The sequence below is a fragment of the Oncorhynchus mykiss genome, chromosome 4, assembly GCF_013265735.2.
Source record: "Oncorhynchus mykiss isolate Arlee chromosome 4, USDA_OmykA_1.1, whole genome shotgun sequence".
NCBI lineage: Eukaryota > Metazoa > Chordata > Actinopteri > Salmoniformes > Salmonidae > Oncorhynchus > Oncorhynchus mykiss.
Genome location: NC_048568.1, coordinates 38159022 through 38173225, shown reverse-complemented (window position 1 = coordinate 38173225; position 14204 = coordinate 38159022). Strand labels below are relative to the sequence as shown.

The 14204-nt window shown below is 45.3% G+C and overlaps 1 protein-coding gene across 1 annotated transcript in view; it reads right to left on the bottom strand.

Annotated features, from left to right (window-relative positions):
- Positions 1-14204, bottom strand: part of LOC110521100 (ryanodine receptor 3-like) — a 264957-nt gene that overhangs the window by 61453 nt on the left and 189300 nt on the right. Inside the window, exons 64-73 of the mRNA XM_036976224.1 lie at positions 14064-14185; positions 13683-13732; positions 12594-12654; positions 11453-11691; positions 10909-10990; positions 2901-3031; positions 2515-2633; positions 1320-1518; positions 782-876; positions 257-402 (exon numbers count right to left, since the gene is read on the bottom strand). Of these exons, the coding sequence (XP_036832119.1) occupies positions 257-402; positions 782-876; positions 1320-1518; positions 2515-2633; positions 2901-3031; positions 10909-10990; positions 11453-11691; positions 12594-12654; positions 13683-13732; positions 14064-14185 (1244 nt within the window). The remainder of the gene's footprint in view (positions 1-256; positions 403-781; positions 877-1319; positions 1519-2514; positions 2634-2900; positions 3032-10908; positions 10991-11452; positions 11692-12593; positions 12655-13682; positions 13733-14063; positions 14186-14204) is intronic.

The following is a 14204-nucleotide window of genomic DNA, read 5'->3' as shown; positions in this document are numbered from 1 at the left end:
TGAGGCCATAGTAACCATCTGTTGTGTTATGTCGCCTAGAGTCCAGGATATGCATTGGGGGAATCTGCAGGTAGCAATCCCAAATAAGAAAGATTGGATACATGTTATCTCACTATGATCTCCTGAAATAAATAGTACAGTACTGTACACAGTGTCATTCTAAATGAATTCAGTGAACATTTTGTCAAGGCCTGCAGATTTCCCAGAACCTAAACAACAGATGTGTGTGTTGGAAAGGCTGGCTGGGTTATACTACCTGTTGTTGTCCATGTAGCGGATGAGCATTGGGTAGAAGGCGTACAGGTCTCTACAGAGGACAGCAAACTCATCCAGAATGAGAAGCTCAGCTTCCTGAGTGTCTCCTTTAATGTCAGCCTTCAGCAGCTCCTCCTCTGCCACCACCTGGGGTTATAACATAGTAATAACATAGTTATAACACATAATAACAGTTATAACACCTTTACAACATAGTAATAACAGAAGCTCGGTTTCCTGAGTGTCTCCTTTAAAGTCAGACTTCAGCGGCTCCTCCTCCATCGCCCCCTGGGGTCAGGGAACTACGAAATCACTCAAAAGGGATTTTCCTTAATGGCCGTGCGCTAGCCTTGCTGTACTGCCAAGTCTTGTCATTGTCACGTCGAACAATAACATAGAGGTTGGCAGGTTCGCATTATGGATTCAAGCTAGTTGTGTGATTGACTCTTGTGAATGATTCATAGAAAATGAAAACAAACAAATGGACAGCAGTCCAAAGAATACATTTCAATTCCTCTCATCTCACCTTGACTGTCTTCTTCCTGAGTTTCTCTAGAGTGGGCAGGAAGTGACTCTTCAGGAGGTCTGCTGCAGCCTTACAGATGATTGGCTGAGAGTAGACTGCAATGATACCAACGAAACCAATCAGATTTCGCCTCACTGAGGAGTTGCTACTTTGATTCAAAGAGTACGGCTGGGAATGCTACGACCACAGCTTTGTGTTTATTATTCACCATTCATCACATTGCCCGCCAAACATGACCAACTAGGTTCAAACGCGGGTATCCTGTGTGCAATGAGACTGTATTAGCCCGTTGAGCTAAAGCCTACTCACTGGGCACAGACATCAATTCAACATCGATTCCACGTTGGTTCAACGTAATCACATCGAAATGACATGGAAACAACGTTGATTCTACCAGTGTGTGCCCAGTGGGTAGGCATTGACTCATGGAGTTAACGCAAGTCTTCCGGTCTAAGGCCAGGTTCCTCAACACACGAGTTCACCAAAACCTCCTCTGTTAAAACGTTAGCCCTGAGGTAATAATAACCCAGTATCCCACCTGCGATCCTCTTCATCCAGGGAGCGTCGTCGATGCCCAGGTTGTTGTTGAGGATCTTGAGGATGTTCCCCAGGATGATGCTGAGGTGGTTGGAGCACACGGTGGTGCAGCAGGCTATGTGTGGAGCAGAGTTCTCTGTTCCTCTCTCCCACCAATAGGACAGGTAGTTACACAACATGGGCAGGATCACCTCAATCACCTGGAGGGAATGGGGATGGGACGGCACCATATTAAGCGCTAACCACAATATTAAGCAATATCACCATTATCAGAATATTAAGCTATATCACGATAAATTGTGATATTAAGTTATACCACGTAATGCCGTCATGCCAGAGGTCATTTTAATCAAGGAGTTGCTGTCAATCAAGGCTCTAGCTTTAATGAGTTTCTTTGGGGAGGAGGAGGAGAATCCGGCATCATGGTGAAAATAAATGGTAGTACATTCTCTGTGTTCTATCGCACGTGCAACGATGTCAGACGAAGAAAACTGTGTTCGTCGTAACAAGTAACGTGTCTTTGTTGTTGTAATATCGCAAACGAACGCGACAGCTTCACCGCTGAGGATTCCAGCTTTAAAATAGGGTTCACTGTCTAAAGAAAAGCTCTCTTGTAATATGAACCGATGTAGTGATAACAACAGCTGCAGCTGTACATAGTCTATCGGTAAATAGCCCACCCAATTTATCTACCTCATCCCCATACTGTTTATATTTATTTAATTTTCTGCTCTTTTGCACACCAGTATCTCTACCTGTACATGACCATCTGATAATTTATCACTCCAGTGTTAATCTGCAAAATTTTAATTATTCGTCCTACCTCCTCGTGCCTTTTGCACACAATGTATATAGACTCTCTTTTTTCTTTTTTTTCTACTGTGTTATTGACTTGTTTATTGTTTACTCCATGTGTAACTCTGTGTTGTTGTCTGTTAACCCTGCTATGCTTTATCTAGTTCAGGTCGCAGTTGTAAATGAGAACTTGTTCTCAACTAGCCTACCTGGTTAAATAAAGGTGTTCTCAACTAGCCTACATGGTTAAATAAAGGTGTTCTCAACTGGCCCACCTGGTTAAATAAAGGTGTTCTCAACTAGCCTACCTGGTTAAATAAAGGTGTTCTCAACTAGCCTACCTGGTTAAATAAAGGTGAAATAAAAATAAATAAATGAAAAACAGTCCATGCCCTCCTGACCTGTGGCATCTCTGTGTATCGTGCTCCAGACTCTGAGATGTCGTTGATGTCCTTCAGCAGGCGATCCAGACGAGGCACCTCTGAACACATCTCCTCCACAGAGTCAGGCATACTCAAGACTACACAGAGAACAGCACACAGTTAGCCAATCACCGTTAATAAACACAGGGCTGGTTTCCCAGACATTGATGAAGCTTGGTCCTGGACTAAAATGCATGGTCAAGGACTAGGCCTTGTGTCCAGGGAAACGGCCCTTCCAGTAGAACGTAGGATGTAGTGGAGGTCAATGCAAGGGCATATGGATTGTAGTCAAGCATATATTGGTTCTGATAAATTGGTAGTGTTATGATTCAGTAGTACTACACTGCTGCAGAGTAGTGACTTACTGGCCCTCTCTCGCGGTGTCTTGGTGTTGAAGACAGACAGGGGGTTGTGAGCGTTAAGATCAGGCTCCAGGAAAGCTACAGGCATGGCTCCTACCAGGGTGGCCAGACACTCCCCTAGGGCTGGTAGGTGCCTGAAGGGAATACACACAGACATTAGGAAAGCTACAGGCATGGCTCCTACCAGGGTGGCCAGACACTCCCCTAGGGCTGGTAGGTGCCTGAAGGGAATACACACAGAGGCATTAATACACACAGAGACATAAATACACACAGAAACATTAACACACAGAAACATTAACACACACAGAAACATTAACATACACAAAAACATTAACACACACAGAAACATTAACACACACAGAAACATTAACACACACAGAGTCATTGACACACACAGAGACATTAATACACACTGAGATAAATTGATGATGAAATTATTGTGGGGGCTGTCTTGTCAGACTTCAGTGCAGCTTTTGACATTATCGATCATAGTCAGCTGATGGAAAAACTTGTGTTATTGCTTTACACCCCCTGCTACAGTTGATGTTCAGATGACCAGATTCGTCATTTCCGGTCATAACTTGCAGACTTGTTTACCAACCTTACTTTGCTACGTGACAACTTTCCGGTTTTTACTTTTTAATTACCGTTTATATTTTTAGTTTTTCCCTCAACATTTTTTTTTCATTCAACCTTTTCACTCCGGACACTTTATCTGGACATGGTTCGTCAGGACCTCCAACAGCCGAAGCTAAGTAGTAACATTAACATGATGCCTTCTAATTGTAGTCGCTGTACTCATAATATACAGGAGAACGATCGCTGCAAGCCCGGCTTCAGACGCAAGCATTAGGCAAGGGTAATTTCAGTGTAGGAAAGGATGAAACAGCGTCTGTGCCACCAGTAAGTACAGATAGTAACGTTAGTATAAATCCCCTCGCGTGGTCCCCGCAGCTGGACAACTTTCTCATGGCTTCTGGAGAGAAATGCTGTAGGAATGCTCAACCGTTGTCGCTCATTCAGCCGACAGAAACATTCAACCAGTTCTCCACATTAAGCAGCGAGTCGGAGTCTGAGGCCGATCCTTCTCTTGTCTCTACTCCTCTCGTTACGGGGTCTGAGACGCCGAAGCTTCCCACCATTAGCTCTGACAAATTGAAAACCCTAGTCATTGGCGACTCCATTACCCGCAGTATTAGACTTAAAACGAATCATACACTGTTTACCAAGGGGCAGGGCTACCGACGTTAAGGCTAATCTAAAGATAGTGCTGGTTAAGGCTAAAACTGGCGAGTGTAGAGAATATAGAGATATTGTTATCCACGTCGGCACCAACGATGTTAGGATGAAACAGTCAGAGGTCACCAAGCGCAACATAGCTTCAGTGTGTAAATCAGCTAGAAAGATGTGTCGGCATCAAGTAATGGTCTCTGGCCCCCTCCCAGTTAGGGGGAGTGATGAGCTCTACAGCAGTCTCACAACTCAATCACTGGTTGAAAACTGTTTTCTGCCCCTCCCAAAATATAGAATTTGTAGATAATTGGCCCTCTTTCTGGGACTAACCCACAAACAGGACCAAGCCTGGCCTGCTGAGGAGTGACGGACTCCATCCTAGCTAGAGGGGTGCTCTCATCTTATCTACCAGCATAGACAGGGCTCTAACTCCTCTAGCTCCACAATGAAATAGGGTGCTGGCCAGGCAGTACGCTGTTAGCCAGCCTGCCAGCTTAGTGGAGTCTGCCACTAGCACAGTCAGTGTAGTCAGCTCAGCTATCCCCATTGTCTCGACCTAGGTTGGGCAATGGAGGTGTTCGCCTTAGCAATCTCACTAGAATAAAGACCTCCTGCCATTATTGAAAGAGATTGTGATACCTCACACCTCAAAATAGGGCTACTTATGTTAGATCCCTCACTTCAAAGGCAGTTATAGTCACTGATCATAATCTTGATCTCTTATTTTACCTTTATTTAACTAGGCAAGTCAGTTAAGAACAAATTCTTATTTTCAATGACAGCCTAGGAACAGTGGGTTAACTGCCTGTTCAGGGGCAGAATGACAGATTTGTACCTTGTCAGCTCGGGGATTTGAACTTGCAACCTTCCGGTTATCGCTCTAACCGCTAGGCTACCCTGCCTGATGAATTTACTGTGTTAAATGAGGCCTCACCTCCTGGCTACACTAGTGACCATATCCCCCGTGCATCCCGCAAAGGCGGAGGTGTTGCTAACATTTACGATAGCAAATTTTAATTTACAAAAAAATATATGTTTTCGTCTTTTGAGCTTCTAGTCATGAAATCTACGCAGCCTACTCAATCACTTTTTATAGCTACTGTTTACAGTCCTCCTGGGCCATATACAGCATTCCTCACTGAGTACCCTGAATTCCTATCGGACCTTGTAGTTATAACAGATGATATTCACATTTTGGGGGATTTTAATATTCACATGGAAAAGTCCACAGACCCACTCCAAAAGGCTTTCGGAGCCATCATCGACTCAGTGGGTTTTGTCCAAAATGTCTCTGGACCTACTCACTGTCACAATCATACTCTGGACCTAGTTTTGTCCCGTGGAATAAATGTTGTGGATCTTAATGTCGTGCTATAAATTCTCAGACAGCCCAAAGATTCCTTGATGCCCTTCCAGACTCCCTCTGCCTACCCAAGGACGTCAGAGGACAAAAATCAGTTAACCACCTAACTGAGGAACTCAATTTAACCTTGCGCAATACCCTAGATGCAGTCGCACCCCTAAAAACGAAAAACATTTGTCATAAGTAACTAGCTCCCTGGTATACAGAAAATACCCGAGTTCTGAAGCAAGCTTTCAGAAAATTGGAATGGAAATGGCGCCACACCAAACTGGAAGTCTTCCGACTAGCTTGGAAAGACAATACCGTGCAGTATCGAAGAGCCCTTACTGCTGCTCCATCATCCTATTTTTCCAACTTAATTGAGGAAAATAATAACAATTCAAAATGTATTTTTGATACTGTCGCAAAGCTAACTAAAAAGCAGCATTCCCCAAGAGAGGATGGCTTTCACTTCAGCAGTAATAAATTCATGAACTTCTTTGAGGAAAATATCATGACCATTAGAAAGCAAATTACGGACTCCTCTTTAAATCTGCGTATTCCTCCAAAGCTCAGTTGTCCTGAGTCTGCACAACTCTGCCAGGACCTAGTATCAAGAGAGACACTCAAGTGTTTTAGTACTATATCTCTTGACACAATGATGAAAATAATCATGTTCTCTAAACCTTCAAGCTGCATACTGGACTCAATCCAACTAAACCTCTGAAAGAGCTGCTTCCTGTGCTTGGCCCTCCTATGTTGAACATAATAAGCGGCTCTCTATCCACCGGATGTGTACCAAACTCACTAAAAGTGGCAGTAATAAAGCCTCTCTTGAAAAAGCCAAACCTTTACCCACAATATACATCTACGTAACATTGCAAAAATCAGAAACTTTCTGTCCAAAAACTATGCAGAAAAATGTATCCATGCTTTTGTTACTTCTAGGTTAAACTACTGCAATGCTCTACAGGCCTCCTAATTGTCCCTAGAATTTCTAAGCAAACAGCTGGAGGCAGGGCTTTCTCCTATAGAGCTAAATTTTTATGGAATGGTCTGTCTACCCATATGAGAGACGCAGACTCGGTCTCAACATTTAAGTCTTTACTGAAGACTCATCTCTTCAGTAGGTCATATGATCGAGCGTAGTCTGGCCCAGGAGTGTGAAGGTGAACGGAAAGGCTCTGGAGCAACGAACCGCCCTTGCTGTCTCTGCCTGGCCGGTTCCTCTCTCTCTCCAATGGGATTCTCTGCTTTTTTCTAAAGTATTTCTATTTACTTCGTATCTGGAATCCCTCAACTGAAGCTAGCCAGCTAACTACCAGCTATCAGTTAGCAAACCATTGCTAGCGGTCATCAGCTAACCTTTAGCTCGGAAAGCTCTTGCCAGTTCGAACAACATGACTCAAACCAGAGCATAAAGGACCTACTTCACTCCATATCCCCGGATTCCTACCGCAAACTCTGAACATTTTCATCTGGAACTTCGCAACCAGCTAACCGCAATCCCAGGTGAGCACTCCTGGCTAGCGTTTCCATCCTGGAGCAAGCACCAATTAGCCTGAAGCTAGCCCGGCAAGGGCTCCTGTGCTACCGCCGAAGCCCACTTCCTGGGCTACAATATCCGGACCCCTTCTACTGCTGGTACGGGGCACGGAACCCCGCCAATCCTCTACGACTGGAATACCGACAATCTGCCCGAGGATTCCAACAGGCTCCTCAGGCGCGACGCCCACTGAAGGCCCATTCTGCTAACCTGCTAGGCCTGCTAGCTGCTTAGAGCTACTTGGAACCCTACGAACTCCACAACTGGTCTATCGAAGTCACCGCACAAAGAGGCAAAAATAGACTTGCCCCCATGGCGACGTCCCCCAAAGGCTAACTTGCTAGCTCCGGTCTGCTAACTGCTAGCCCCTGCTAACTGCTTGCTTGCTAACCCGGTCTGCTAACCGATAGCTTGCCAGCCCCAGTCTGCTAACTGCTAGCTTGTTTAGCCCCGGCCTACTAACTGTTAGCGTGTTAGCTTCGGCCTGCAAACTGTCTGAATCGTCGTGTTCCCAGTCAGCCCATATGTTCACTTGGCTACGCATGCCGCTCTCTAATATCAATATGCCTTGTCCATTACTGTCCTGGTTAGTGATTACTGTCTTATTTCACTGTAGAGCCTCTAGCCCTGCTCAATATGCCTTAACCAACCATGTTGTTACACCTCCTACATAGGGACTATATCTCTCTCATCATTACTCAATGCCTAGGTTTACCTCCAATGTACTCACATCGAATTGTTTGGGTACAGCTGTCAGAGCAGCTCACAGATCACTGCACCTGTACATAGCCCGTCTATCTGCCTACCTCATCCCCATACAGTATTTATTTATTTATCTTGCTCCTTTGCACCCCAGTATCTCTACTTGCACATTCATCTTCTGCACACCATTCCAGTGTTTAATTGCTATATGGTAATGGTTCTCAACTAGCCTACCTGGTAAAATAAAGGCGAAATAAAATAAAAATATCCCTCTAGTGGTGTGAGGGCTGTGCTTTGGCAAAGTGGGTGGGGTTATATCCTGCCTGTTTGGCCCTGTCTGGGGGTATCATTGGATGGGGCCACAATGTCTCCTGACCCCTCCTGTCTCAACCTCCAGTATTTATGCTGCAGTAGTTTGTGTGTCGGGAGGCTAGGGTCAGTTTGTTATATCTGGAGTATTTCTCCTGTCTTATCCGGTGTCCTGTGTGAATTTAAGTATGCTCTCTCTAATTCTCTCTTTCTCTCTCTCTCTCGGAGGACCTGAGCCCTAGGACCATGCCTCAGGACTACCTGGCCTGATGACTCCTCTTTCTGTCCCCAGTCCACCTGGTCGTGCTGCTCTTCCAGATTCAACTGTTCTGCCTGCGGCTATGGAACCCTGACCTGTTCACCGGACGTGCTACTGTAACGGATGTGAAACGGCTAGCTTAGTTAGCGTGGGCGCTAAATAGCGTTTCAATCAGTGACGTCACTTGCTCTGAGACCTTGAAGTAGTAGTTCCCCTTGCTCTGCAAGGGCCGCGGCTTTTGTGGAGCGATGGGTAACGATGCTTCGAGGGTGACTGTTGATGTGTGCAGAAGGTCCCTAGTTCGCGCCCGGGTATGGGCGAGGGGACGGTCTAAAATTATACTGTTAGATTGATGCTGTTGACCCGGATTACTGGTTGCTGCGGAAAAAGGAGGAAGGTCAAAAGGGGGGTGAGTGTAACGGATGTGAAACGGCTAGCTTAGTTAGCGTGGGCGCTAAATAGCGTTTCAATCAGTGACGTCACTTGCTCTGAGACCTTGAAGTAGTAGTTCCCCTTGCTCTGCAAGGGCCGCGGCTTTTGTGGAGCGATGGGTAACGATGCTTCGAGGGTGACTGTTGATGTGTGCAGAAGGTCCCTAGTTCGCGCCCGGGTATGGGCGAGGGGACGGTCTAAAATTATACTGTTACACTACCTGTCCCAGGCCTGCTGTTTTCAACTCTCTAGAGACAGCAGGAGTGGTAGAGATACTCTTAATGATCGGCTATGAAAAGCCAACTGACATTTACTCCTGAGGTGCTGACTTGTTGCACCCTCGACAACTACTGTGATTATTATTATTTGACCATGCTGGTCATTTATGAACATTTGAACATCTTGGGCATGTTCTGTTATAATCTCCACCCGGCACAGCCAGAAGAGGACAGGCCACCCCTCATAGCCTGGTTCCTTTCTAGGGAGTTTTTCCTAGCCACCGTGCTTCTACACCTGCATTGCTTGCTGTTTGGAGTTTTAGGCTGGGTTTATGTACAGCACTTTGAGATATCAGCTGATGTAAGAAGGGCTATATAAATACATTTGATTTGATTTGATAACGTGGACAACGAGTTACTTGTCTAACAGAACACAGAGGGTGTTTTTTAATTGAAGCCTCTCAAATATAATCCAGTTAGAATCAGGAATTCCCCAGGTAGCTGTTTAGGTCCCTTGTTTTTTCCAATTTTTACTAACGACATGTCACTGACTGAGTAAAGCCAGAGTGTCAACACTATACACGTCAGCTACTACAGCGACTGAAATGACTGAACAGAGAGCTGCAGTTAGTTTCAGATTGGGTGGCAAGGAATAAGTCAGCCCTAAATATTTCTAAAACTAAAAGCATTGTATTTGGAACAAAACACTCACTAAACCCTAAACCTCAACTAAATCTTGTAATAAATAATGTGGATGTTGAGTAGTAGCTAAGTAGTATGCAGTAGTAGCTAAGATGGGGAGAAGTCTGTCTAAAATAAAGCGATGCTCTGCCTTAACAACACTATCAACAAGGCAGGTCCTACAGGCCCTAGTTTTGTCACACCTTGACTACTGTTCAGTCGTGTGGTCAGGTGCCACAAAAAAAGGACAATTGGCCCAGAACAGGGCAGCACGGCTGGCCCTTGGATATACACAGAGAGCTAATATTAATAGTATGCATGTCAACCTCTCCTGGCTGAAAGTGGAGGAGAGATTGACTTCCTCACTACTTTTATTTATGAGAGGTATTGACATGTTGAATGCACCGAGCTGTCTGTCTAAACTACTGGCACACAGCTCGGACACCCATGCATACCCACAAGACATGCCACAAGAGGACTCTTCACAGTCCCCAAGTCCAGAACAGACTATGGGAGGCACACAGTACTACATAGAGCCATGACTACAGGGAACTTTATTCCACATCAAGTAACTGATGCAAGCAGTACAATAGATTAAAACAACACCTTATGGAACAGAAAGGACTGTGAAGCAACACAAACATTGGCGCAGACACACACACACACACACACACACACACACACACACACACACACACACACACAGTACTGTAGATATGTAGTAGTGTAGGGGGCTGAGGGCACACAGTGTGTTGTGAAATCTGTGAATGTATTATAATGTTTTTAAAATTGTATAAACTGCCTTCATTTTGCTGGATCACAGGAAGAGTAGCTGCTGATTTGGCAGCAGCTAATGGGGATCCATAATAAATACAATACACACAGAGACATTAACACACAGACAGAGACATTAACACACACACACACACACACACACACACAGAGATTAAGACACACAGAGACATTAATACACACAAACACACACATTTACAGTAGACATGAGTACATTGCTGTGCCATAGCACTCTGAAGGAGAGGCCTAGGGGACAAAAAAAGTGTCTTTATTGCTAAAAGTAGAACCAGCACGTTTCTTTTCATTATGTAATTTTTTCTTCTTCACTTACAGCACTCAGACGTGACTTAGAGCACACCACAGTTCAGACAGTGTCATTTTTCTAGTCAGTGTTGGATGGCATTTTCCTTCTCCAATTATCCAGAGAGATTTAATCACTCTCATTCCATCTCCTGCTCCTACTGTACCTCCTTAGATGTGGTGAGGTCTCATACCTCTCCATGAAGATGTGTTTCCCCGTGCCCAGTGAGTAGAGACACGTCACAATGCGATAGCACGACAGCTGGACATCATCCACTGGAAAAGGCAACACACACAGGTCAGATTTCCTAGAAACCCCCAGCCGTTCCCAAACCTCTCCTCTGGGCACCCCCAGCCGCTCCCAAACCTCTACTCTGGGCACCCCCAGCCGCTCCCAAACCTCTCCTCGGGACCCCCAGCCATTCCCAAACCTCTCCTCGGGACCCCCAGCCACTCAAAACCTCTCCTCGGGACCCCCAGCCACTCAAAACCTCTCCTCGCAACCCCCAGCCATTCCCAAACCTCTCCTCGGGACCCCCAGCCACTCAAAACCTCTCCTCTGGACCCCCGGCCACTCCCAAACCTCTCCTCGGGACCCCCAGCCACTCCCAAACCAACGAGAAGAGGTTTGGAACGGCTGGGGGTCCCAGAGGAGATGTTTGAGAACCACTGCACTAGGGGACTCACACTTGGGTCAACCAGTATAAATATATTAAAATAACATCAAGGCTAACTCACCCAGCAGGCAGACTCCAAAGTTGTGCATGGTGACATGTTCGAACAGGGCTGTGAGGATGGGCAGCAGAGCGGTGGTGGCGTAGGTGATGTTCTGGGACAAGCCCTTCATCTGGCTCCGGGACTGGCTGAACTTCCCCAGCTTCAGCATCTCCAGGGTCTTCTCTAGGTCCTCCGCTGCATTCTCAAATAATGTCCTGACCCCAGCCTTCACCATCTCTGAGCCTGACTTCATCACCGTCCTGGGAGGGGAGGAAGAGGACAAAAGGAGAGGTGTAAGAACAACAACGCAGAAAAATAAGCGTAAATGATTCTCCTATAATGACAAAAGGACGCTCTGCACAACCAAATCTAAGCTTTTGGTCAGTGATGACCTTCGTAAGAGATTCTCCTCACACAGGAAACCATTTGTGTAATGGATTCCTACAGGGGTTATACGTGGATTTATTTGCACGGACAGACAAACATCACTGTACAAAGCGTGTACTTTTTATACCCAGAATAATGATCAACATACTGTACATAGCTAAAGTATGAAATTGTCTTTAATGTTGTAAGCATCTTAACCTTTATTAATGTAACACTTATTTCCACAGGGAGTTTATTTCCACAGGGAGTTTATTTCCACAGGGAGTTTATTTCCACAGGGAGTTTATTTCCACAGGGAGTTTATTTCCACAGGGGGTTTATTTCCACAGGGAGTTTATTTCCACAGGGAGTTTATTTCCACAGGGTTTTTTTTCCACAGGGGGTTTATTTCCACAGGGGGTTTATTTCCACGGGGAGTTTATTTCCACAGGGAGTTTATTTCCACAGGGGGTTTATTTCCACATGGAGTTTATTTCCACATGGAGTTTATTTCCACAGGGAGTTTATTTCCACACTGAGTTTATTTCCCATTGAGAGCAAACCCTCTTTCACAAGGGAGCCCTGAATATACACCATTTATACAATTTACAAATGCAATATAATAAAAGCATATATGATTTACAAGCCATTCAACAATCACATTCCTCAGTAAAAGAGTTCCTTAATCAACAATTTGAACTGAACGAGAAGCACCAGAATATCAAGTTGCGGTTTCTTTTTCTGATTTAAGGGAAGACAATAGGTTTGTTCTTCAGGGTCTTTAAAAGGCTCTTACCTTGTGTCCAGGGAATGAGCCAGGATGTGTAGACAGCTCACCATAATAGCCGAGTCGCTCCCTATGATAACACATTGATATGGAAATCACTGCCAAAGACTACAGGCAGCGCTGAGTACAAATCACAGCACTGAGGCAAAACGGTAAAGGAATTGACACACTGGTGAAGGCATTGACACACTGGTAAAGGCATTGACACACTGGTAAAGGAATTGACACACTGGTGAAGGCATTGACACACTGGTGAAGGCATTGACACACTGGTAAAGGCATTGACACGCTGGTAAAGGCATTGACACACTGGTGAAGGCATTGACACACTGGTGAAGGCATTGACACACTGGTAAAGGCATTGACACACTGGTAAAGGCATTGACACACTGGTGAAGGCATTGACACACTGGTGAAGGCATTGACACACTGGTGAAGGCATTGACACACTGGTAAAGGCATTGACACACTGGTAAAGGCATTGACACACTGGTGAAGGCATTGACACACTGGTAAAGTCATTGACACACTGGTGAAGGCATTGACACACTGGTGAAGGCATTGACACACTGGTGAAGGCATTGACACACTGGTAAAGGCATTGACACACTGGTGAAGGCATTGACACACTGGTGAAGGCATTGACACACTGGTGAAGGCATTGACACACTGGTAAAGGCATTGACACACTGGTGAAGGCATTGACACACTGGTGAAGGCATTGACACACTGGTAAAGGAATTGACACACTAGTGAAGGCATTGACACACTGGTAAAGGAATTGACACACTGGTAAAGGAATTGACACACTGGTGAAGGCATTGACACACTGGTAAAGGCATTGACACACTGGTAAAGGCATTGACACACTGGTGAAGGCATTGACACACTGGTAAAGGCATTGACACACTGGTGAAGGCATTGACACACTGGTGAAGGCATTGACACACTGGTAAAGACATTGACACACTGGTAAAGGCATTGACACACTGGTAAAGGCATTGACACACTGGTGAAGGCATTGACACACTGGTGAAGGCATTGACACACTGGTGAAGGCATTGACACACTGGTGAAGGCATTGACCGAGGTCCTTACCAAAGAGGGAAATCCTGTGTCTGACAAGAGCTGCCATCTTACAGAACAGGCTGTAAAATATAGGAGAGGAAAGGCAATGAAATAAACAGATAAATATAGGAGAGAAAAAGAAAACAAACTGAGGAAAACAAGAAAAAAATTGTTCACAAGTTTCACGTGTGTATTGTAGTGCCCAGTCTGAAATCAATCTATAACTACCTTCCCTAGACGCCAGGCTAGGTGAGATTTCCTACATATAGCTTACACCTATCTGATCCTCTCAGGTCAATTGGAAGTGTCTATGAATAAGTGACTCTCATTAGAAAACTGTGGCTGGGGATTCTGTGTTGAGATCAGACTGCAGTTCAGAGTTCACCAGTGTGTCCGCTACTGGTCCCTTACCTGGTGATCATCTCCTTCTCCTTGTTTGAGGCGTAGCCACTGCTGCTCAGGTTCTTACTGGGCGAGGACAGGAAGTACATGCTGTGGTTCTTAAAGTACATGTCTATGAGAGGTAGCAGCACCTTTTGGGCAGGTTGGGAG